Source organism: Marmota marmota, unplaced genomic scaffold (assembly GCF_001458135.2).
Source record: "Marmota marmota marmota unplaced genomic scaffold, marMar, whole genome shotgun sequence".
Classification (NCBI taxonomy): domain Eukaryota; kingdom Metazoa; phylum Chordata; class Mammalia; order Rodentia; family Sciuridae; genus Marmota; species Marmota marmota.
The window spans coordinates 21,501,392-21,526,014 of NW_026000019.1; the positions used below are offsets into that span (position 1 = coordinate 21,501,392).

Here is a 24,623-nt window from a genome sequence, read left to right on the forward strand (position 1 = left end):
TTGAATCAGTGTTGAAATCCTGGATTCATTTAAGTGTCTGACATTGTTTCACCCCAGTGAGTGTAGAGATGACTTTTGCCCAACTCTACATCATCTGTTTCTCAGTCTTGTGGATATCCACACAAGGAACTGTAACAGTTATTCATCACCCATTTTAATTTTTTAAAATTTTATTTTTTTACTTGTAAATGGACACCATATTTTTATTTTTAATTGTTTATTTTTTTTTATGTGGTGCTGGGACCCGAACCCAGGGCCTCACACATGTGAGGCCAGTGCTCTACTACTGAGCTACAACCCAACCCCCCATTTGAAATTTGATACTGGTTAAAATCAACAATAAAGTGGAAAGGACCATCTCTTATGAACAGAATGATTTTACAAAATTACTGCACCAACCTGAGAAGGTATGATTCTGGAGACCCCAAACAGCCACTGAATCTGAGGCATGGCCACAGAGGCAGAAGTAATTCTACTTATGAGCAGCTGACAATTAAAGTTTCATATGAACTGCCATGTGATATGCAGTTTGTGTACCTTGCCGGACGGAGAAGCACGTAGGGAAGGAACATGCCCCCAATGTTTATATTTGAAAGCTGATCTGTTTTGTCATGTGTTCTGTGCTGTCATTATTCTGTGCTCTATCTTATCAGGAAGTTTTCTAGGGTGAATCAAATATGTTCAGGGGCATAGAAATAAAGCAGGGGTGAAAGATCCAGTAAATATTTATTGCTCGTATAATAGAAACATAAGCATGCTTCTGTTATTGCATATTAGATGGGGAGGAAGGCAGGGTTTGAAGAGGAATCTAGTGATCTGGGAAGAAGGGTCCTCTGTTTTTGAGGAACCTGGATTCAGAGCTGATTGTGTTGGTTATTGCAGTATGGCTCTGCTTACCCTGTGGCAAATCCCTTGATTTTTCAGATAACTAGTAACTGAAAGAGTGTTTGCTTTTTAGCAATGGACAGTTAAATAAAAAATAGCACATGATTTATAAGTAAATACCAAACCACATTCAGTGACATATGTACTGAAGTTTGTGTTTCCCCAGAAGACTTCTGAAGGACCTGAATGGGTCATCTTAAGTAGAGCTACTATGACCGAAGTCCAAAAGATAGAATTTCCTCTATCTTTCCACTCTCCGAGGATTTTCCCCCCCTTAAATTTTAGGAATAGCATAAACTTTAAAATAGTTACCACTTCATAAGTTTTAAGCAGGTTAAAGTTTGACTGTGTTCTTATACTTTCAATAAAATAGTCCTTTTTTTTTCTAAAAACTTTATTAACCTTATCTCTTTGTGGTATGTGGTTTGAAAGGCATTTTCTGTTTTTGATTTTTTAATCATTGTGTGTATTCTTCCTGATATTCAGAGCCTAACAGTCTAATTTTTACCTCCTTGATAGCATTATCTCCCACTATCTCCTTTTCCCTCTCCCCACTCCTACATAGCCAGGCTTCATTCATACTGATCTTATAGTCATAGGTCCAGCATATCCACAGACTACCATCCATTGACCTGTATTACAACATGATCTCTGGAATAATCTTCCCATATATATCTGTTGATATCTTTCTGTAGCTTCTTTCTCATCCTTCAACATCCCCCTCAAAGCCATTTCCATCATAAATACTGTTTATATGTATGCATATTCCTCACCAGGTTCAGAATTCCTGGAGAGAGCGTTTTACTTTTTTTTTTTTTTTTTTTTTTTATTAATCACCTCTAAATAGACTGAGAACAGTGTTGTGCTAACAGGTGTTTATTAAATAGTTTAATTGAAACTTGATTCTAAAATAAAGTCTATATTGTTTTCCCTTGACTTTTTATATCTCAGAAGAAAGCACAAACTCTGATCCAAAGTTGCAAAAGATACTTTGAATAGAATAAAATCAATTCCCTTTGATCACATGGCAGATTTTACCTGAGGTGAGAAGATGGGGCATAGACAATAAAGGTCTTTAATTTGTACAATTTTGCCTGTAGGAAGTTCCCCTTCAAGATTCAAAGTATTTATCCAAGAAGTGTTTTCTGGTGTAATAACTTCTGATGGTGTCATTGAAAAGAAAGGATAATCTCCTTTGGGAACCCAGTGGCTAAGCTCTGGAGACTGTCTGCAGTATTACAGTCTTTATCTTGACAAATGTTCTATAAAAATACCTCAAGGGCTGATAGCAGCTTGGAAGGCTGAGGCTGGAGGATGTGTATTCAAAGCCAGCTTCAACAACTTAGTGAGGCCCTAAGCAATTTCATGAAATCCTGTCTCTAAATAAAATATTTAAAAAGGCTGGGGATGTGGTTCAGTGGTTAAGTGCCCCTGGGTTCAATACCCAGTACTGGGGGGAGGACCCCTCAACCCCCAAAACCCCACTTCCATATAGATTGAAAAAGCACTTGCAGGCCTCAAGTACCCTAGGAGGCTCTGAGATCAATAACAGTTTTCTGACTGAAGAAACCAGGGGTTTCAGTGTGGTAGATTCAGAATATCTGGTTCTGAATGTCTGGTTTAGATCTTCCTTCTTCCAGTCCTCACTGTGATGCCTGTGGATAGTTCACCTAACCTTTCTCTAAGACCAAGTTTCCTTGATTGCAAAATATGGATGATGAAAGCATTTACCCTGCAGTGCTGTTGTTTGGATCAGTTGGGGCTATTTTAGGTGAAGTGCATAGCAGGGTGTATAGTGTATCAGTGGGGACTCACTGTTAGGAAGCTGGTGTTAGTGTAAGAGGGCCATTCACCAGGGCTAGATGTCTCTAATAGGAGAAATGCAGGCCTATTAATTACAGTAGGCTAAAGACAACCCATCACCCACCCCTCTATGTTTTAGTTGGCATTCATTAAAAGAATAGGACTTTTATAATGAAACTTGACAGTTAATTATTTAGGGAAAACCATTATTAAAAGTTATATAATATGTCTAAGCACAATTACTGGAAGTGAAGAGGTCAATCGGTGTCCTAAAACAAAAGATGGAATAAGGGAGCAATAGGAACTGTTTTTAATTTACTTTTTATTAACCTGCAATAATTATACATATTAATGAGGTACAGTGCAGAAAAAATGTGCACATCATGCACCAATCAAACAGGGTGGTTTGCATTTCCCTCTCTTTACCATTTCTTCATATTTGGAGCCTTTGCCCACCGCACTACACCTTATTCATAAAAAGTATGCTTGGTTATTATCCCACTATGGTGTGGAAAGCCAGAACTTCTTCCTTCTGTGTTTTGGTACCTGTTATCCAGCCTCTTTTTATTCATCTTTCCCTCATCCTTCCCAGCATGTAACAACCTCTATTCTATATTCTTTGCACAGTTCCTGATACACAGTGGTTCAACTTAGGATTTTTTTTTTTACTTTATGATGGTACAAAAGCAATATACATTCATTTGAAATCATACTCCACATTTTTCATTTTGATCTTTTCGTGGGCTTAGCAATACATGGTGCCTTGCTCTCTAGTGATGCTGGTGGTAAATACAGCTCCCAGCTAGCCAGACAGTCACAAGGAAAAGTGGCCAATGCTGCATGTTGCTAGATGCTGCTGCTTGGTAGGCTAGGTGTGCTGAGTGACTTGTACTTTCAAGTCAGAATGAGTTCATCAGAACCTAAGCCATCATAGACAGAGGAGCACCTCTAATCACACAGCAAGTAGTAGAATTGTAATTCCAGCTGGAGCGTTCTAGTTTCATGCTTGCTTTAAAGATTATTTTAAATTATATTGCCATTTAAAATATGCATTAAAAAGAAAATAGCAGTAAGTTCTTGTGTACTATTCGCAGAAGGGTGATTAGCTAGAAGAAATGATTTTGAATGTTCCCATCATAATGAAATGATAAAAGTTTGAGGTGATGGATAATCTAAGTATCCTGAATTGATCATTATACAGTGTGTACATTTACTGATACAACACACTGTATCCTATAAGTATGTACAATTATCTTTCAAGGAAAAAATTTAATTTTTAAAATTTGAAAAGATGGAAAAAACTACAATCTTCTTCCAAATTACAAATAAGTAAAAAAAGACAAAACTTGCCTATAATCCTACTATCCTGAGAGAATTGTTCTGTCAAGATGCTAGGACTGATTCACTCTCTCTACCTATTCCTTTGCTCCAAAAATTAAAATTAGAAAGATATAATTAGTGAGTAGGATCAAAGCTCCCTTGTCCTGTACTTCTTCTAAAACATTAAAGGAGCCTAGTATCTTTTTTTTTTTTTAATCAAGTAGATAATTTGTTTTGAGGCACTTTACCATTGACCCATATCCCCAGACCCTCCTTTTTAAAAATACTTATTTTTTAGTTGTAGTTGGACACAGCACCTTTATCTATCTATCTATCTATCTACCTATCTATCTAATGTGGTGCTGAGGATCAAGCCCAGGGCTTCACATGTACTAGGTGAGTGTCTACCGCTGAGCCACAATCCCAGCCCACTCCCAGCCCTTTTTATTTTTGAGACAGGTCTTCATTAAGTTGCTGAGGCTGGCTTTGAATTTTCATTCCTCCTGCCTCAGCTTCCTGGAATCACTGGGATTACAGGCATGCACCACCATGCCCAACCCAGAGCCCCGTATCTTTTAAGCATGCTGGCTGTTAGAGTATACAGATGAATGTTGGGTCCCATGTTAAAGAACCTACAAGACAGTAGTTCTAGGAAGTTTTTTAAAAAAAATCTTGAAACCCCAAATATTTAAAGCTTCTTGAGAGGTATACAGCCATGGCTATGAACCAGTGTTATGAGTTAAATGGGGACACTGATATGAGATGGTATCAAGAGAACTTTGAATATCAACTTCAGCAGTCTTCCTGGATAAGGAAGCCTGAAGAGCTTTTATGAAAGGGAAAAGATTTTATTAAGAAAAAGATGACAGAGTAGAGATGGGGAAGGATATTTTGAACAGATATCTGAACTCTTATTGCCAAGGTTTCTTTGGTTGGTAAGAATGTGGTATTTGAAGCATTGGTAGGTGTTTTATAAAAATAAGTTCTTTTTGAGTGTTTCGATCACTAAGAGATTTTTATTCTCTCTTTACCAGGTCTTCAATGAAATTTATCCAGTTTGGACATACTCTTACCTGGTGCTGCTGTTTCCTGTGTTCGTTGCTACAGACTACCTCCGTTATAAACCTGTTGTTCTACTACAGGGACTCAGCCTTATTGTTACATGGTTCATGCTGCTCTATGCCCAGGGACTGCTGGCCGTTCAGTTCTTAGAATTCTTCTATGGCATCGCCACAGCCACAGAAATTGCCTATTACTCTTATATCTACAGTGTAGTGGACCTAAGCATGTACCAGAAAGTCACAAGTTACTGCCGAAGTGCCACCTTGGTGGGCTTCACAGTGGGCTCTGTCCTAGGGCAGATCCTTGTCTCAGTAGCAGGCTGGTCCCTATTCAGCTTGAATGTTATCTCTCTTACTTGTGTTTCTGTGGCTTTTGCTGTGGCCTGGTTCCTGCCCATGCCACAGAAGAGCCTCTTCTTTCACCACATTCCTTCTACCTGCCAGAGAGTAAATGGCATAAAGGTACAAAATGGTGGCATTATTTCTAACACGCCAGCTTCTAACCACCTTCCTGGGTGGGAGGACATGGAATCCAAAATCCCTCTAAATTTGGAGGAGCCTCCGCATGAGGAACTGGTAAGCTCACCCTTAAATGTTTTGTAGTTGCTGTTTTTTGAGGGCTGACTAATGGTGATAAGACAGACGGGAAAACCCCTCTTGCTAGATCTTGGTTTTGGATTTAAGTTTTGTCATGAGTGGGTTTGTTGATTCATTCATTCATTAATTCAAGATACCATTGATTTATATTAAGAATGACAAATGTTCCCCTGGAGTGCTTGACCTCCAAAATTGAACTGGCATAACATTGTATTATTAATGTCAGAAATGTCTTAGATTCCAGGGGCTATGTCTACTTCATCTTTCTGTCCCCAGTGTTTGATAAAGTATATAAAGCTAGCGCTCAGAAAAATCTGGCTAACAGATTAAATGATTCTGATAAATGTTCTATATCTACTTCCAGTTTCCGAATTGAAGCCCACAGTCTTTAAAGATAGAAAGTTGTTTTCCTTTTTTATGCTAAAGTTTTTCAAATGACACTATGCCAAAGTGGGATAGTAATGAATAATGCAAAGAAAGAGAATCACAAGAGAACAATTAAGATAATGGGAGATGCTAGAGGGAGGCTGCATTCTGTGTCACTCTGGAACCTGGGATTCAAGTAGTGGAAATACTGTTTCCTTGTGAGCAATTAGAGGACCCCCGACAGCTGCTTCACGCGGGAATCTCGGCCGCTGTGCTACACAGGTCTCCAGGCCTCATTGCATGGCCTCAGCAGACTCCTGACCATCGGCTACGCAAGTCCTCTGGGTGCCAGAGTAGGACCACTGGCATTAGCACCCACGAAGGACTCCAGGCTGCTGCTCCCACACAGAAAACCCTGCTGCAGCTCACGCATAGGAACTCTGGCTGCCCATTTTGAATGGACCCCCACCTACCAACATGGGGCTTCTTCGGTTGCCTCCATCTTGAGTCACTGGAACCACTGCCACAGTCCCCTACACATAGTAGCCTGCACCTGGGAATGCTGCACTGATTCCGGTGACAGCCACCAGCCACACTACTGCATGCCAGAGAGCTGCATCTCTGAACATACCACTCAAGGCCACTGCCTGGCCCCACCCAATCCCATACCCCATTGCTGAAAGTGGATGCCTCCATCTTGAGACACCTTCGTTGCCATCTTTAATTGGAGCCACTTCTAGCTTGGAACACTGCTGGGTATTAGAAATAATATCAAGGTACCGAAAGTCCCCAACTCACCCCACTCCCTGGCAGCCACTAACCCAGCACAGTGCTTGTAGCTATACAACCAGTCTGTAGTTTGTAAAATCTGGTCCTGAACTGCCCAATATAAAACAGCTTTCTGCTGCAGGTGCACAGCCCCCAGAGCACAGCCCACAAGACCTCTGGAAAGAAAGGTTCCTGATTGGGAAGTAGAAAGTGGTGTGTGAGATACAGTTTAGAGACTAAATTAGAGACCAGGAATTGTATGGTCTATAGGTGATATAAGAAGATAAGACCAGGAGCCCACATCACATGAGTGGGCCCCAAAGGAGATCTTTGGGGTGCAGTATCCCACCTCCAGGAGCCATGCCCCCAAGACCAATCCTCTCACCCTAATGACCTTCACCATCCTGAGGGTGGAGATGCCAGCAAACAACAGACAACCCACCTATTAGATGAGAAGGGAAGCAGGAAAGATACTGATCTCCAACAAAAACAATCCTTGTGTTTTCCTTCGAGATTTTTTTTTTTTCTCTCCTCCTGTCCTCACATCCCCAACATTTGTGAAACCAAGTACTTTTCAATAATTAGGCTACTGAGGACTGGGATGCTTGAATAGAATATTACAGTGGTATTGTATCTTCTTTTATCTCCTATTTTTACTTTTTTATTTTTTTTTTTTACTTTTCTTAATATTTATATTTGGTTTTTGTATTCTACTATCTTCCCACATAGTTGTATTTCAAAAATCACTTTTTCTCTTTTCTCCATCTACTAACCAACTTCTTTAGATTCCTCTTTCATGCTTCCTAAGATCTAATAACTCTATATTCTCACCTCCTACCCCTTCAGCATCTCATCCTACACCTCACCCCAGTTCATTGTCCACCATCAGAAATTGTAGACCCTTCTTGCAAATCATTTATATTGTAGATAATAATTGAATTTACCATTTCTGTATATTGACACAAACTGTTAATGTCTTAACAGCAGCTATTTGGTTTAAGGTTGTATATTGTTTTATTGGAATCTGTTCACATTATTCTCCCCCTTAAAGGAGAGGTATTGGAAACCTGCAGGGACACTATAAGCCTATAGGGTAACACCTTTGATCCACAGTGCTAGAAGGGAAAACACACAAACAACATGAAAAAACAAGGGAAGAAGGTGCCCCCAACAAACCAAGATGAATCCATGGCCAATACAACAGAAGAAAGGATAGAGAAGGTGTCCAGGATGTACATAATTAAAATGTTCTGTAAATTAAAGGATGATACAAGAAAGCAATTACAGGCAGCAAAAGATCATTTCCATAAAGAGCTACATAAGCAAATATGGGAAGCAAAAGATTACTTCAATAGGGAGGTAGAGGTTCTGAAAAAAAGCCAAACAGAAATCCTTGAAATGAAAGAAACAACCAAATTAAAAGCTCAATACAAAGCATCACCAACAGACTAGAACCCTTGGAAGACATGACCTCAGACAATGAAGACAAAATATATAATCTTGAATGTTGACAGTGAAGATGAAAAGAAACCGTGAGCAGAACATTTGAGAATTATGGGATAACATAAAAAGACCAAGTTTAAGAATTATAGGGCTAGAGGAAGGCATAGAGTTCCAAACCAAAGGAATGAACAATCTAGTCAATAAAATAATATCAGAAAAATTTCCAAACATGAAGAATGAATTGGAAAATAAAATACAAGAGGCTTACAGGACATCACATGTATAAAATCACAAGATCCACACCCAGGTGCATTATAATGAAAATACTTAGCATACAGAAAAAGGAGAGAATTTTAAAAGCCACAAGAGAAAGGAATCAGATCACATATAGGGGGAAACCAGTTAGGATATCTGCAGTTTTTTCAACCAGACCCTGAAAACTAGAAGATCCTGGAACAACATATACCAAGTTCTGGAAGAAAATGGGTGCCAACCAAGAATCTTATGTCCAACAAAATTAAGCTTTAGATTTGATGACGAAATAAAAACCTCCCATGATAAACAAAAGTTAATTTTCTAGTTAGAACTAGAAAGCCTGTACTACAGAAAATCCTCTGTAAAATATTCTATGAGGAGGAAAAGAAAAACAACAATGAAAATCAGCAAAGGGAATTATTACACTAAAGGAGATACTAATCAAAAGAGAAACTAAGTCAAGTTAAATATCAAAAATAAACAAATATAACCAGCAATACAAATCATGTCTCAATAATAACCCTGAATGTTAATGGCCTAAACTCACCAATCAAAAGACATAGACTGGCAGGTTGGATTTTTAAAAAGACCTAACAATATGCTGCCATCAAGAGATTCATAGGAAAAGATATCCACAGACTGAAGGTGAAAGGTTGGGAAAAATCATACCACTCACATGAACTGCGGAAGCAAGCAGGGGTTTCTATCATATCAAATAAAGTAGACTTCAAGCCAAAGCTAATCAAAAGGGATAAAGAAGGACTCTACATATTGCTCAAGGGAACCAAACACCAACAAGACATAACAATTATATATGCCCCAAACAATGGAGCATCTGTGTTCTTCAAACAAATTCTTCTTAAGTTCAAGAGTCTAATAGACCACAACACAATCATTCTGGGTGACTTTAACACACCTCTTTCACCATTGGATAGATCTTCCAAACAAAAACTAAACAAAGAAACTACAGAGCTCAATAACACAATGAATAACAAACTTAAGAGACACATATGGAATATTTCATCCAACAACGAGTGAATACTCTTTCTTCTCAGCAGCATGTGGATCTAAAATAGACCATATATTATACCACAAAGCAATTCTTAGCAAATACAAAAAGTAGAGATACTACCCTGCATTCTAATCATATTATAATGGAATAAGAAATCAATGACAAAATAAAAAATAGAAGCTACTTCAACACCTGAAGAATAAATAATATGCCATTGAATGAATAATGGGTTGCCAAAGACATCAAAGAGGAGATTAAAACATTCTTAGAGGTAAATGAGAACACGGATGTAACATATCGAAATCTCTGGGATACTATGAAGGCAGTACTAAGAGGAAAGTTCATTGCATTGAGTTCACTCCTTAAAAGAAGAAAAAATCAACAAATAAATGACCTAACATTACATCTCAAAGCCCTAGAAAAAGAACAACAAATCAACACCAATAGCAGTAGAAGACAGGAAATACTTAATATCAGAGTTGAAATCAATGAAATTGAAACTAAGGAAATAACTGAAAAAAATTGACAAAACAAAAAGTTGGTTCTTTGAAAAACTAAAATTGATAAACCCTTAGCCATGCTAACAAAGAGAAGGCGATAGAAAACTCAAATTACTAACATTCGTGATTATAAAGGAAATATCATGACAACACTACAGATATACAGAAGATAATTAGAAATTATTTTGAAAATTTATATTCCAATAACATAGAAAATATCAAAGGCATCAGTAAATTTCTAGAGTCATATGATTTGCCCAAATTGCATCAGGATGATATTTACAAGTCAAACAGATAATTTCAAGCAAGAAGATGCCATCAGAAGCCTACCAACCACAAAAAGCCCAGGACTAGATGGATACACAAGTCCTTCAAAGAACCAGTACTCCTCAAATTATCTCATGAAATAGAAAAAGAGGGAACATTTCCAAACTCATTCTATGAGGCCAGTATCACCCTAATTCCAAAACTAGACAAAGACACATCAAAGAAAGAAAACTTCAGACCAATATCTCTAATGAACATAAATGTAAAAATCTCAATAAAATTTTGGCAAATTGAATACAAAAACATATTGAAGAGATTGTACACCATGATCAAGTGGGATTCATCCCAGGGATGCAAGGTTGGTTCAACATACGGAAATCAATAAATGTAATTCATCACATCAAAAGACTTAAAGATAAGAATCATATGATCATCTCAATAGATGCAAAAAAAAGCATTCAGCAAAATACAGCATGCTTCATGTTCGAAACACTATAAAAGCTAGGGATAACAGGAACATATCTCAACATTGTAAAAGCTATCTATGCTAAGCCCCAGGCCAACATCATTCTAAATGGAGAAAAATTGAAAGCATTCCCTCTAAAAACTGGAACAAGACAGGGATGCCCTCTTTCACCTCTTCTATTTAACATAGTTCTTGAAACTCTAGCATTTCTGTTCATCAGAGACAAATCCTTTGAAAAGGAAATTAGGAAAACTACCCCATTTACAATAGCTTAAACAAAATAAACAAAAAAACTTGGGAATCAACAAAAGAAGTGAAAGACCTCTAAAATGAAAATCACAGAATGCTAAAGAAATTAAACAAGACCTTAAGAGATGGAAAGATCTCCCTTGTTCTTGGATAGGCGGAATTAATATTGTCAAAACGACCATACTACCAAAAGCACTATACAAATTTAATGCAATTTCAATCAAAATCCCAATGACATTCCTCATAGAAAGAAAAAGGAGTCATGAAATTCATCTGGAAAAATAAGAGACTCAGAATAGCCAAAGCAATCCTTAGCAAGAAGAGTGAAGCAGGTGGCATCATAATACCAGACCTTAAACTGTACTGCAGAGCAATAGGAACAAAAATAACATGGTATTGGCACCAAAATAGACTTGTAGACCAATGGTACAGAATAGAGGACATAGAGACAAACCCACATAAATACAATTATTTTATATTAAACAAAGGCACCAAAAACATTTTTGGAGAAAGGGTAGCCTCTTCAACAAATTGTGCTGGGAAAACTGGAAATCCATATGCAACAAAATGAAATTAAGCCCCTATATCTCCCCATGCATAAGACTCAACTCAAAGTAGATCAAGGACCTAGGAATTAAACCAGAGACCCTGCACCTAATAGAATAAAAAGTAGGTCCAAATCTTCTTGTTGCCTTAGGCCCCCACTTCCTTAATAAGACTCCTATAGCACAAGAAATAAAATCAAGAATCAATAAATGAGATGGGTTCAAAGTAAAAAGCTTCTTGTCAGCAAAAGAAATTTCAATGAGGTGAATAGTGAGCCTACAGAATGGGAGCAAATTTTTACCACACACATTTCAGATAGAGTCCTAATCTCTAGGATATATAAAGAACTCAGAAATCTTAACACCAAAACAATAAATAACCCAATCAATAAATGACCCAAGGAACTGAATAGACAATTCTCAGAAAATGATATACAGTCAGTCAACAAATATATGAAAAAATGTTCAACATCTCTAGCAATTAGAAAAATGCAAATCAAAACTATTCTAAGGTTTCATCTCACTCCATTCAGATGGCAGGTATTAAGAATACAAACAACAGTAAATGTTGGCAAGGATGTGGAGTGAAAGGCACACTCATACATTGCTGGTGGGACTGCAAATTGGTGCAACCAATATGGAAAGCAGTATGGAGATTCCTTGGAAAACTTAGAATGGAATCACCCTTTGACCCAACTATCCCACTCCTCGGTTTATACCCAAAGGACTTAAAAACAGCATACTATATTAACACAGCCGCATCAATGTTTATAGCAGCACAATTCACAATAGCTAAACTGTGGAGCCAGCCTAGATGCCCTTTAGTAGATGAATGGATAAAGAAACTGTGGTGTATACTCACAATGGTATATTACTCAGCATTAAAGGAGAATAAAATCATGGCATTTGCAGGTAAATGGATGGAATTGGAGAATATTATGCTAAGTGAAGTTAAGCCAATCCCCAAAAGCCAAATGCCTAATGTTTTCTCTGATATGAAAATGCTGATCCATATGGGATGGGTTGGGGGAGCATGGGAGAAATGGAGGCACTTTAGATAGGGCAAAGGGGAGGGAGGGGAAGGGAGGAGATAGGTGGGTAGGAAAGATGATGGACATCATTACCCCAAGTACATGTATGAAGATACACATATACACACAAAAAATGCAATAAATACTTGAAGTGCGATTATAAAGAAAGAGAGATGACATTTAAAATAATTCATCTACTCATTCTGTCTTTCCAGGAAGATGAACTGCCTCCCCAGTCACCTACTTTTTTTAAACCCCCTCTATCACATTATAAACTATAAGGGACAAGTTTCATTGCATCCACACTGAATTAGTTTTAGTTTTTCTGGGACATACTTGGAAATAAGCCTATTAACATTCCAGCTTTGCATGTGGGCTCTGGCAGACTTAATACTGAGCTCTGAAAGTTGTGTAGACTAAATGAGAATAAAGAACCACCCTGAACAGAGTCTGCATTGTACCTAGAGTTTACCCAGTAGTTTCAAAAGTGGTCTCTCATGTCCTTATTGAAAATTCTCTCCTTTTCCTACCCCATTCTTCATCTCAGGTTATTAGCTGGAGTTTAGGTTATTGTCACTAGGAGCCTGAGGCACCCTCTAGAGCCTGGTTGATACTCATCATGAGACTCACCCTTGATCACTAGGGAACCTACAGCCACATTTGGCCAAAATGACCAGGGATTGAATATCGATGAAATGCTGATTCCATCAGAATTTGTTAGCTGACATTGGAAAATCAACAAAGGGTTGCTGGGGGAGGCAAGTATATATAATCATTTAATAGGTCTCATATAGTAGAAACAAATAAAATAAGAACTCTCTTTTTGTCTGTTCCAAATGTTTTGAAATGGATTTGGCTGACTATATATACTTACATATAATACATAAAAAATATATTTTGTTTTTTAATTTTTGCAGTGGTTGGTCTCAAACCCAAGGCTTCTTGCAGGGTAGGCGTAAGTGTATAATTTAAATATTAACAAAACCATAATTCTAAAGATTTTATAGATATTTATAGACCAAGTTTTTTGAATGTGAATAAAAACAGGAATAATATTTTACATAGCAACCAGTACACACACATATATTTTATGTATAACAAAAAAGATGTTTGCAACATTATACTTTATTCCGATACATTCCATTCTATTTATTTTTTTATAATTCAGGTCACTGCTCACTAAATCCATATTTTTACCTACTGATGAATTGTGACCTATGGTTTAAAAAATTCTGTCCTAGACCAACTTGAAATTTCTTATTTATAGATGTGTGAAATGACATATTTTTATATGCTGAAGAGTTGTAAAATTTGATTAGAGTTGATTCTGAGCACAGATCCTAGAACAATCGGAGCATATTAAAAGGGACTAGATCTCATCAGCCCTCTCACTGTAGAGATAAGCATTAGAATCAGAAATTAGCAATTTATGCAGAATTGCACAGATAATGCTCCTGAACATAATTTAAGAGCACTCATGAGATCCACTTCTCTCTATACTTTGATCCATAAAATCTTTCACTAGGCTGACACCACAAGTCTATCAGGTTGGCTATAGTGCGATGAAAATTAGGATTCAGGTCAATTCTGTGATATCCTAGGCTCTGCTTCTAATCCCATATCAGGCTGCTGTGCTGCTTGGAAGCTGTTCTGACTGGCCTGAAAATACTGCCGTTTTTCTTGGGCAAGCCTGAAGGAAAGTCAGACTGTGGATATTGGAGATTATAGACCATTTAATTAAGCCATAATTAAACAGTAAATTATAGTTGTATGAAATATTGAAGAGTTAGTAGTTTTATTTTGATTTTATAGAAAGGAAGAGTGAAGTAGGATGAGTCAAAGTGATAGTCCAGTCCACAAGTTATTTGTGAGTTCTTCTCAAAGCCTATTGCTTTGGGGTCAAGGTTGGTAATATTGCAGAAAGAGGCATCACCAAAGCCAGTGGTTTTCTTTCATGATCAGAACTGGACTGAGGTGCTTACCTTATAACTGGACCTGATATATTTTGAGTTCTTCATCAAAAATAATTAAGGGGGGCTGGGGTTGTGGCTCAGTGATAGAGTGCTCACCTCACACGTGTGAGGCCCTGGGTTCAATCCTCAGCACCATATAAAAATAAATAAAATAAAGGTATTGTGTCCAACTACAAATAAAACAAATATTAAAAAATAATAACAACTTAGGGGCTGAGATTGTAGCTCAGTGGTAGCGCACTTAGCTAGCATGTATGAGGCCCTAGATTCCCTTCCCAGTATTCTTACACATAGTCTCTCTCTTCTCACAATACACACATGAATAATTCACACAAAACTACTACTTTAGCATATGGACTGGCATATCATTAATACTTCAGAGTTTATGTAAGATTTCTGGCAGCAGGGTATAGTAGGTTTTGAAGATCAAGAAGTTAAGTGCAAATCCTAGTTCTAATACTTCTTGGGCAAGCTATTTAATTATGTGAGACATAGTTTCCTTATTCATGTCATGTATCTATTATTTTTGAATATTAAATGAGGCAGTAGAAAGCTCTTAAATAAGTATATCTAGTATGTACTTAGTTCATGTTAATTACTGTTATTAATGTTATCATTAGACATTGTGCCCTTACTTTAGATAGTCATTTGTGAGATTATAGAGTGATCTTCCCTACCAGGGATAAATATAATTACTAATAAGTTTGTTTACTTATTTATTTATATAAAATAAGAAGTTTGTTTTTACAAGGAAAAAGAAGTCTGTTAAATAGAAAATCCAGTCTCTGTCGTTGCCTCCTGTACAATTTCCATCAGAGTGTTTGAGCTGTTTTCTCTTGCTTCATAGGAGCCCAGGGCAGATCGTCTCCTTGTGCTGAAGGTGCTGTGGAATGACTTCTTGATCTGCTACTCTTCCCGCCCTCTACTCTGCTGGTCTGTGTGGTGGGCCCTCTCCACCTGTGGCTATTTTCAAGTTGTGAACTACACACAGGGCCTATGGGAGAAGGTGATGTCTTCTCGCCATGCTGCAATCTACAATGGTGGCGTGGAGGCCGTTTCAACCTTACTGGGCAAGTAGTGCAGGATAGCAGTAAGGGCTTAACTGGTAGTTAAGCCACTTGTGATTGGTTTTAGTCCCCCCTCCCAAATTTGAAGACCCCTTATTTTGAGTTCTGATTTATGTAGGAGAACTTAGAAGGGCTCAAGTGGTGGGGGACTATACGACTGACAAACCTGAATTTTTTATAAGCTTCAGGGAAAGCTGATAAATAATTTTCAGAATTGTTTTCTTTGTTTATCCAAGTTTCTCATTATCTTTGTTTTTTTCACTTGATGTGAAATTTAAGTAGCAATATGCAATAATAGCTAATGTCACTTGAGTTTAATATGTGCTAGGTGCTATTCTAATGTTCTATGTATAGTAACATGTATCCTAATGTTCTACATATAGTAATTCAGTTTCACACAATTCCCGAGATAGATGCGTTTATTATCACTATTTTACAAAGGAAACTTGGGACAGTAGGTTGGTAACTTGCCTACAGTTGCATATATGCAAGCAGTAAGATCAAGTCAAGATTTGAGCTTGGGCATAGCTTTAGAGTCTGTGCCCTTCACATTATAATTCCATTGTCTCTTTCTTATTTGTTGCCCTACTTAGACGTCATTGGAAGGTTTTATGTGATATCTGTAAACACTTATTAATGGTGCCTGGGAAAGCACTCCATATATTTTAGCTCTCAGCATCATTATCTTACCAAAAGGATAGACAGGCCCTTTCATATATACTAGATTGCACCTTGGTTTGAAGGAGACAATATGTATGCTGCACTGTTGTCAAACTAGAAGCCTGGTTCTCTCTGACACTTTTCCTAAGGCCTGTGTCTTCCCTCTCCATCTCAGTGCCAGCTACCCTAAGTTAGTCTATTGTCATTTCTCAGTTGCTCCATGTTGTTTATTCCATCAAGTCCAAAATTCTCTGCCTGAGTTTCAAGGCCTCCATTAATCTTGAGCTGGCTGATTTGTAAAATTTGATAAATTAAAATATAATTTTAATTTATTGAAATGTGTGTGTTCAATAAAGTTCAATAACTAGATTATTGTCTTCTTGTTTTATAGGTGCTATTGCTGTGTTTATGGTTGGTTATATAAAAATATCCTGGTCAACTTGGGGAGAAATGACACTATCTTTGTGCTCTCTCCTGATTGCTGCTGCAGTGTATGTCATGGACACTGTGGGTGACATTTGGGTGTGCTATGCATCCTATGTTGTCTTCAGAACCATCTACATGTTACTCATCACAATAGCAACGTATGTATTTTGGCTTTAAAAACGGTGTAAGGAAAATATGTGACAGGATTAAAAACTTTTTGATTGCTTCCCAAACCAAGAAATTCAGATTTGTAGTTAAAAGATAAGTGGGAAGCAGCATCATACTGTATGTGCATTATCAGTTTTTCTTTTCAGGAAGCATGTAGACAAGATTTGATTATTCCCTTTTTGTATATTCCTACTATTTTTAGATCTTTGCATGGAATTTACATTATTCAGCAACAAATTTTTTTCATTTGATTGGGAAGAGAATTGACATGGAAAGAAGGAGCTATTCCTCATAGTTAAAGATTATAATTATCCAGGAAGCAGTTCTTGTCTATTAATTCTCCTTTTACTGTTTTAAAAAAGTTTTCAGATTGCTGCAAACCTCAGCATGGAACGCTATGCCCTAGTGTTTGGTGTAAATACCTTCATTGCCCTTGCACTGCAGACTCTGCTCACGCTGATTGTGGTAGATGCCAGTGGCCTTGGCCTACAAATTGAGACTCAGGTAAGATCTCTCCTTTGGCATTAAAGGTGGTCTGATGTGATCAGGGTGACAGAAGTAGAACATACTTCATGAAAACAAAGCCAAAAAACTTGTTCCTCCAGTTACCTCCTTGTCCTTAGTTCTTTTATGTGGAGGATGTTGAGATCATCATCATCTTTTAGATGAGGCCCTAGAGCATTCTTGAGTATAACTAGCCTAAAGGGACTATTTCATCTGAGAGATATTATTGATTCCTTCTGGGCTTAGTCCTTCTTTCTTTTTGTGGGGCTGGAGATCGAACTCAGGGCCTCACACATACTATGCAAGTGCTCTCCCACTGACCTATAACCCCAGCTCCCTGCCCCCTTTTTAAAAAATATTTTTCTTTAGTTGTAGATGAACACAATGACTTTATTTATTTATTTTTATGTGGTACTGAGGATCGAACCCAGTGCCTCACATGCTAGGTGAGTACCCTACGACTGAGCCCCAACCCCTTCTTTTTTAAAAAAAATTTTAGTTGTAGTTGGACACAATACCTTTATTTTATTTATTTATTTTATGTGGTGCTTAGGATCGAACCCAAGGCCTTGCACGTGCAAGGCGAGCACTCTACCACTGAGTGGCAACCCCAGCCACCCTAGCCCCTTCTTAATTGATGCCTGGAATAGTATATCTTTTGGTTAAGATGACATACCTCATTATCTCACAGCCCTCACCCAAATACCAATGGAATGACTTGCAGTGGACAAACAGCATTTTGATTCTTAACATGACCTATTGAGAAAACACCTGCATAGACACCCAAAGACAATATGAATATCTTTATTTGTTCAGGAATTGTATAGTTGTGTATGCCTTCATGTATTGTGAACTTTTAGTTAGCATTTGCTCTGTACTTTGTTATAGTAGGCAACTGAATCAAGAAGTGTCTATCCCCAGTCTCAGCCCAGCTCAGCCCAAATGATTCCTTCTCCATTATTCCCTCCATAAATGTCCCCATTATTACCTCCATAAATACTACCCAGCATTTCATATTTACATATTAGTTTTCTTAGGACACAAAGACCCAACATGTTAGCAATAATTAACTTTTTTTTTTTTTTTAATTAAAGAGGTCTAAAGGAGAGATAATGATAATGGGTACTGTGCATTCAGTATCCTGTATGTGCCAGATGCTTTATATAGAATTTGCAAGGTGGTTGTCAGGAATGGATATCAAGAAATAAGTCTGAGAGATGTCAAGTGATTTAAGATCACACAATCAGTGTATGGAAGAGCTAGGATTTTAACCAGTGTCTAACCCTAAAACCTACTTTGGGATAGAGAATAGAAGAAAACTAAGTTCCTGTCATCCTATTTGGTAAGGAAGAGTTACAGCCAATTACAGTTGAAGAACATATGGCTGACATTTAAAGTAGAAATTTGATAGCACATCCTTGTAGAAATGGTGGATTTAAACTTGTGGAATAATAGAATTTTGTGTACTATGCTGAAACTAACTGCCATGATTAGTTAACAGGCTTCCTATTTTAAATATATCCAAATTTAAATGAACTTGGCTCAGAGATTTAAGGCCATACTCTTCTTGTGCCTTTGAACCAATTTATAAGTATTTAGTAAGTTATTTTAAGAATTAAATGATGATGATGTTGGTAAACTATATAATCACATTATAAAGCTGCTTTAGGGAAGAGTCTTATAAAAAGTAATCCTATTACTGCCTTCTTCTGGAAAAGAATGGAAGTTCTTGATCTTTGAACTTGATCTTCAGTTTGAGGATACCTACAGTGTTAATCAGCTTTTCATCACTCTGACAAGATATCTGATGGAATCAGCTTATCTGGGAAAAGCTTTATTTTTACTTTGCTGTTAGGTTTGAGGTGAAGCAGAAAAATCATGTGGAAGGGTGTGGCTGAAGAAAGCTGTTTATCTCATGGTAACCAGAAAGCAGAGAGTAAGCCAGAAAGGAAGGGGCCAGGGACAAGAGATAGTCCCCCAGAGTACATCACCTCCCATAACCCACTCTTTTTAACTATGCCCTACCTCCTTATTTCCATCACCTCCCAGTAATGCCATCAAATTATGAAGCCATCAGAGGGTTAATTCACTGATGAAGTCAGAACCCCATGATCCAGTCATTTCCCAGAAGCCCCACCTCAGAATACTGTAGCCTGGGGACCAAGCCTTCAACATGTGAGCTTTTGGGGGACATTCAGATCCAAAGCATAACACAAACCATGACTCAAGAATAAGAATAATAGCAGCAACAACAATGAAAATAATAATATTCCTTTTATGTGTGTCTGTAGTACTGGGGATTAGACCCAGGAGTCACACATGCTAGGTAAAGGCTCTACCACTTGAGCTACATCCCAGTGTCCACCTTTTTTTTTTTTCCTGAAGCAAAGTCTCATGTAATTTTCATGGTGCCCTGGAACTATCAGTCTTCCTACCTCAACCTTCTAGCTGGGATTATGAGAGTGCACCACCACACCCAGCTAAAACAATATTATTAACAGCAGTAATACGCTAATAAACTTCTACATTTTATTGGCTTCTCCCAATAGACCTATGACATAGCAATTGGTATGAACTCCATTTTGTAAATGAAGAAGTCAAGGCTCAATGGTTAAGCATCTCATTCAGGGTCACAAAGCTAGTAAGGAATGAAGTCAGAATTAAGAACTGCCATGCTAGGCTGCTGCTTTGTGTCTTTAATGCCTGGCACATGGTGTAAGCATGCAATTTTTGAAGTTGTATTGAGAAACTCTGAATATACCTTTAGTTATATATGGTATACTCACATACATGAAATGAAACAGCTCATCTCTAATAATTATGCAAATTGCTACTTTTTTTCTCTTTTAGTTCCTGATCTACGCCAGTTATTTTGCATTCATTGCTGTGGTTTTCCTGGTAAATGGTGCAGTCAGTGTTATCAAGAAATACAGAAAGCAGGAAGATCAAGAATCAGGTTCTGCAGTAACTGCTTCATAATACACTGCTGAATGGGCTGCTTCTTATGGCAAGAACTCTGCATAGCAACTGTCTGGATGTATTTAATTTTTTAAGGTTTAAGCAAATATTTATGAATATGCATATTTCATGGCTTCAAAGCAGCCACTTAACACCTTATATTACTGGAGTATTATGGTCCTGTTGAGAGGAGCCAGCAGTGAAGTTTAATTCATGGATTATTTTTGAGAGCTAATTTAAGGATGACTTTTTTCTGATTCAGAAGTGAACTTGATTTTGAAAATTAAGTAATCAAAAGCAGTCAAGCAGCACATGTGTTATATACTTGATTAGCAAATGAGTTTGGTGTTGTATAGGTCACATGCACCTCTGTATCCACTAGCTGGACATTTGGCCTGGTGGGACAGGGCCTCAAAGAAGCCACACGATGTTACAAACCTTGAGAGAAATATGTCCTATAAGCACCTGCCTCTATTCAACTTCATTCTAATCTCTGTGTTACTCACATGCATTTGTGTTTCTACAGATGACAGTTGTTCTATCACTGGCAATATTTGCTCTGGTTTAATGTTCTGTCCTGTAAGGAGTATGTGTTCTCATTTTTAAGTTATTTTTAAAAATTCATTGTATTAATGTTTTTGGTTCCTATCTTGACCATTATGTATTTGAAAACTCTTTAGAAGTACATTTTTTGCATTATTCATATGCTTCCCAGAGAAGCTCACTTAGAAAAGAAGACAAGTTTCAAGCTTGCTAGTAATCTAAATGAAGAGACATAATCAGTAGGTTTGTTTGTCTTTTGTAATTCAGTATGAAGGACTATTAATTCCATGATGAAAAACTCATGTGGGTTAAAGATACAACTAATCCATCTTGTTTTTTCATTCCCTTTTTTTTTCCAAAAAACAAACAAGTCTTTTTTCTTTAAAATAACTTCCTTGCATTTATAGCTTTTATATCATTTTTACTTTATTATCTGAGATAAAGATGTCAGTAGGAGTTAGATTTTTCCAAGGCCTTCTTCCATAAACTGAGCCTCTTTTTAATTATTTCAGTGGGCAGGAACTAGGTTAGATTTGGTTCCTCCATTTTGTAACTTAGGTCTGCCTTTGTTTCTAAAGGCAGATCATCTTGAATATTTGTTTAAGTTAAAAGTTACTAGTGATTCCAAGTTACTTGGAAGAAAAAAGTTTTTCTGTATGTATTTAACTCTCAAGTCAATCTCCCAAGGGGCTGCTAATATTTGAGAGACATGAACACTATTTTAAAGCCAACTTTGTTGCCTTATTGTGAAAAAGAATCTAGGTAGGCACTTTTAGCTGGGGTGTTAACTTTAAGAACAACACAGCTAAACAGCATTCATAATAGTGTCAAGATTGCAAAATTGGTATGTTTGTATGATTTAAGTAGGAATCCCAGAAGCAAATGGATGGGGATAAAAAAGATCATTTCTATTCACTTCCTTAACAATCAAGGGAAAGGAAAACAACTCTGACAATGAAGGGAAGGGTAAGTGATGTCATAAAGGTAGCAACCGGCAATGTTACTTTTTGATTTTTTGCTCTGATTCCTTTTTGTTTTATAGGGAATTGTTTACCCCCAAACAAGTAGGAAGGTAGTGTTTGAGGAATTTTATTTAATTTTGTAAATAAAATGGACTGTGGTACAATCAATTTGTTCATGTTACCAAAGCAATATTTCCCTGGTATTTAATTCACAGTTTGTGGCACCCTAATCTGAGCCTTTACCTATTTAAGACAAAAATATGTTCATATCTTAGTGTGGCCATATTTGTAGAATGCTAAACTCAATGTGCTAGTTGTACTGTATACAGTTTTTTGAAGAAGCGAAAATAATTCATTGTACTTTTTATTCAAATCTGTATAGATTATAAAATTATTTTTATTAAATAAATATTTTAAGGTATATTTTCCCTTCTTAATCAAGATCATTTAAAATTTATCTTCTGCTTCAATAGGAGCTTTACATTACATATTTAAATCTTTTACTTTTTTCTAGGACAAAGTTTATATTAATCCTCCCCCTCTTCTGACCTTATAATTAACCTTTCATCACCCTGTTAATTCTTCCTTTGTTTTGTGATCTTACTCTTTCCCCTTGTTTCAGTTTTCATCATTTTTTTTCTGGCACTGCACCACCAGAAAAAACAACAATCAACATTGCATTGTTGATTTTTCTTAATCTTCATCTTGGCAACTCTCATCTCTCTTTTTAAAGCATTCTTCCCTATAGAAAATGTAAACCTACACTCCTTTTTAATGTTAACCAAATTTTTAAAATAAAGGAAATTATAACAGCGCAGGGCTGAAAATATCATCTTGTTTTAAAACTCCTTAGCCTCTTTGTTCCACCCCCAAATATTCTGATACTCAGAGATGTAGCTTCTTGCCATTGGTTAAGAATCATTTATCATATCCCAGAAACCAAATCAGTTTTTTCTTTCAGTACTCACAAAAGAGTACTTTTGTTTAATATCCTATTCTAAAACCCACTGAAGGGATTTCATTGATTATCACTGAAGACTGGAAAACTGTCGTGCCAAAAACAAAAACTTTTAAAAATTGTTTTCTGTTCCTATAGATACATCCTCAGTATCTTATTGTCTTTCAGATTATGAACCTTCTGAGCAGGGACCATGTCTTGTTTTTGTCCTTTGTTGCAAAACACATTTGGGTGCTATGTGAATACTGAATTATATAAATGGCATTTGATGAATTCAGCTATCTGCAGTTATTTAAAAAGAACATCATGAAACATTAAAATGTCTATCACTGATCTCTAGTCCACCAGATGCTTTATTCAAGGTACTATGTTTGAATGATAGAAATAGATAGCTATGTGTTTGATTTATAACATCTTTCCTACAATTAACATTTTACATTTGTTTAGCATGTTATACTTCAGGAAGGATATTTGTGGACATCATCTTTGATTCCTGAAAAGGAAATTGTAATAATTCCTCTGCTTAACTTCAGTAAATAATGCTGTCAGAAGGATTTAAAATATTAGGTTTGCAATTTGGGTTTGACATGTTAGGAAAGTCATTGTTTTTATCCTCAAGTTTCCTCATCTGTAAGTGAGATGATACTTCAGGATTGTTGTGAGGAAATGAGAACACATTAGAAATCACTGTCACCACAGGCACTGAGTAGGAGATTGGGAAGTGAACTCATTTCCCTTTACTTTGTTTACAGTTAGTTTTTAGCTAATTTCAGAACTGCACTCTCAAGTTTAGTTGCAATCAAAATGTAAATCATAAGCTTTTAAACCTACCTCCCTTCTTTTTTATTCATATTTTGAAGCACTTATGTTAATACAAAGATGAAAAAGTCATGGTTCCTGCCTCCACAGAACTTGAAATGTGTGACTGGAAAAGATATGTAGAAAGAATAACAAGTACAAGACTGCAATCCAAGATAATCTGACAGGTACCATAATAATGAAAAGGCTTCGGTCAGGAAGAGAGCAAGGGCACTGGCAACATCAAAAGTGGTTCCTGAAGGAGGTGGAATTTAAGCTTGCCATGCACACTGAGTAGGATTTTAACAAATTAGGAAAAGGTGGGGAAGTGTTGTGGGAAAAGGCCCATAATTGTAAAGGTATGAGGTCATAAAATGCGGGGCGGGAGTGTGGGTAATATATAATAGGTAGCAAGGAATAAAGAAAGATCTGGCAGCTGTGGACAGATTAATTTTATAGAGATACCTAAAATTGCTAGTTGAATTGCCATTGTAATTGGCTGTGTCTATGAGGAAGGACTTTGTGACTTATAGCAATGGAAACAAAAATAGGACAAGTTCCATGCTGCTAAATTAACATTCTAGAATGTGCCCATATTTCACGGTGACTTAGAAAATTTAACCTACCCAAGATCACACATCTGTGAAGCAGAAAAGCCAAGATTCTGATCCCTTCTCTACTGTGGAAGCTGATAGTCACTTCCGCCCGCGTCCCGCCAACAAGTCCGCAGTGGGGAGAGAGCTGGGTGCGGGCAGTAGATCCCGCTCAGGAAAAAGCTCGAGCGAGGAAGAACGCCAGGCGGGAAGAGCAGTGGTCAGAGGGTGTGCGGACCGGCTCACCTACTATGGTGGGCAGGCGGCAGACAGGAGAGGCGGTGGGGTCCTGGTTGTAGGAGTGGAGTGAGAAGCGGCACAAACCCCAAGGCGGCGCTGCAGACCCTGCGCTCCGCGGGGCGGCCGCCGAGGAGCAGGTGCAGCGCCCCGCGCCTGCACGGTAGCGTCCCGCTGGCTGCCCAGGGGGGACTTAAGGGCCCCGTGG

General features: G+C 37.4%; 2 protein-coding genes across 3 annotated transcripts in view; both read left to right on the forward strand.

The window, feature by feature from the left end:
* The first annotated feature begins 247 nt into the window (after positions 1-247).
* Positions 248-24,623, forward strand: part of Ccdc181 (coiled-coil domain containing 181) — a 46,666-nt gene continuing 22,290 nt past the window's right edge. The window contains exon 1 of one of the 2 annotated variants that reach the window (XM_048810067.1): positions 248-266. The gene's annotated coding sequence lies outside the window, so the exon portion shown is untranslated. The remainder of the gene's footprint in view (positions 267-24,623) is intronic. The other variant, XM_048810066.1, reaches the window with a different exon arrangement.
* Positions 5,010-23,120, forward strand: Slc19a2 (solute carrier family 19 member 2). The gene is made up of 5 exons (XM_015491861.2): positions 5,010-5,645; positions 15,389-15,611; positions 16,660-16,852; positions 17,225-17,366; positions 20,217-23,120. Exons 1-5 carry the CDS (start codon positions 5,178-5,180, stop codon positions 20,343-20,345), a joined length of 1,155 nt encoding a protein of 384 aa, XP_015347347.1. The 5' UTR covers positions 5,010-5,177; the 3' UTR covers positions 20,346-23,120.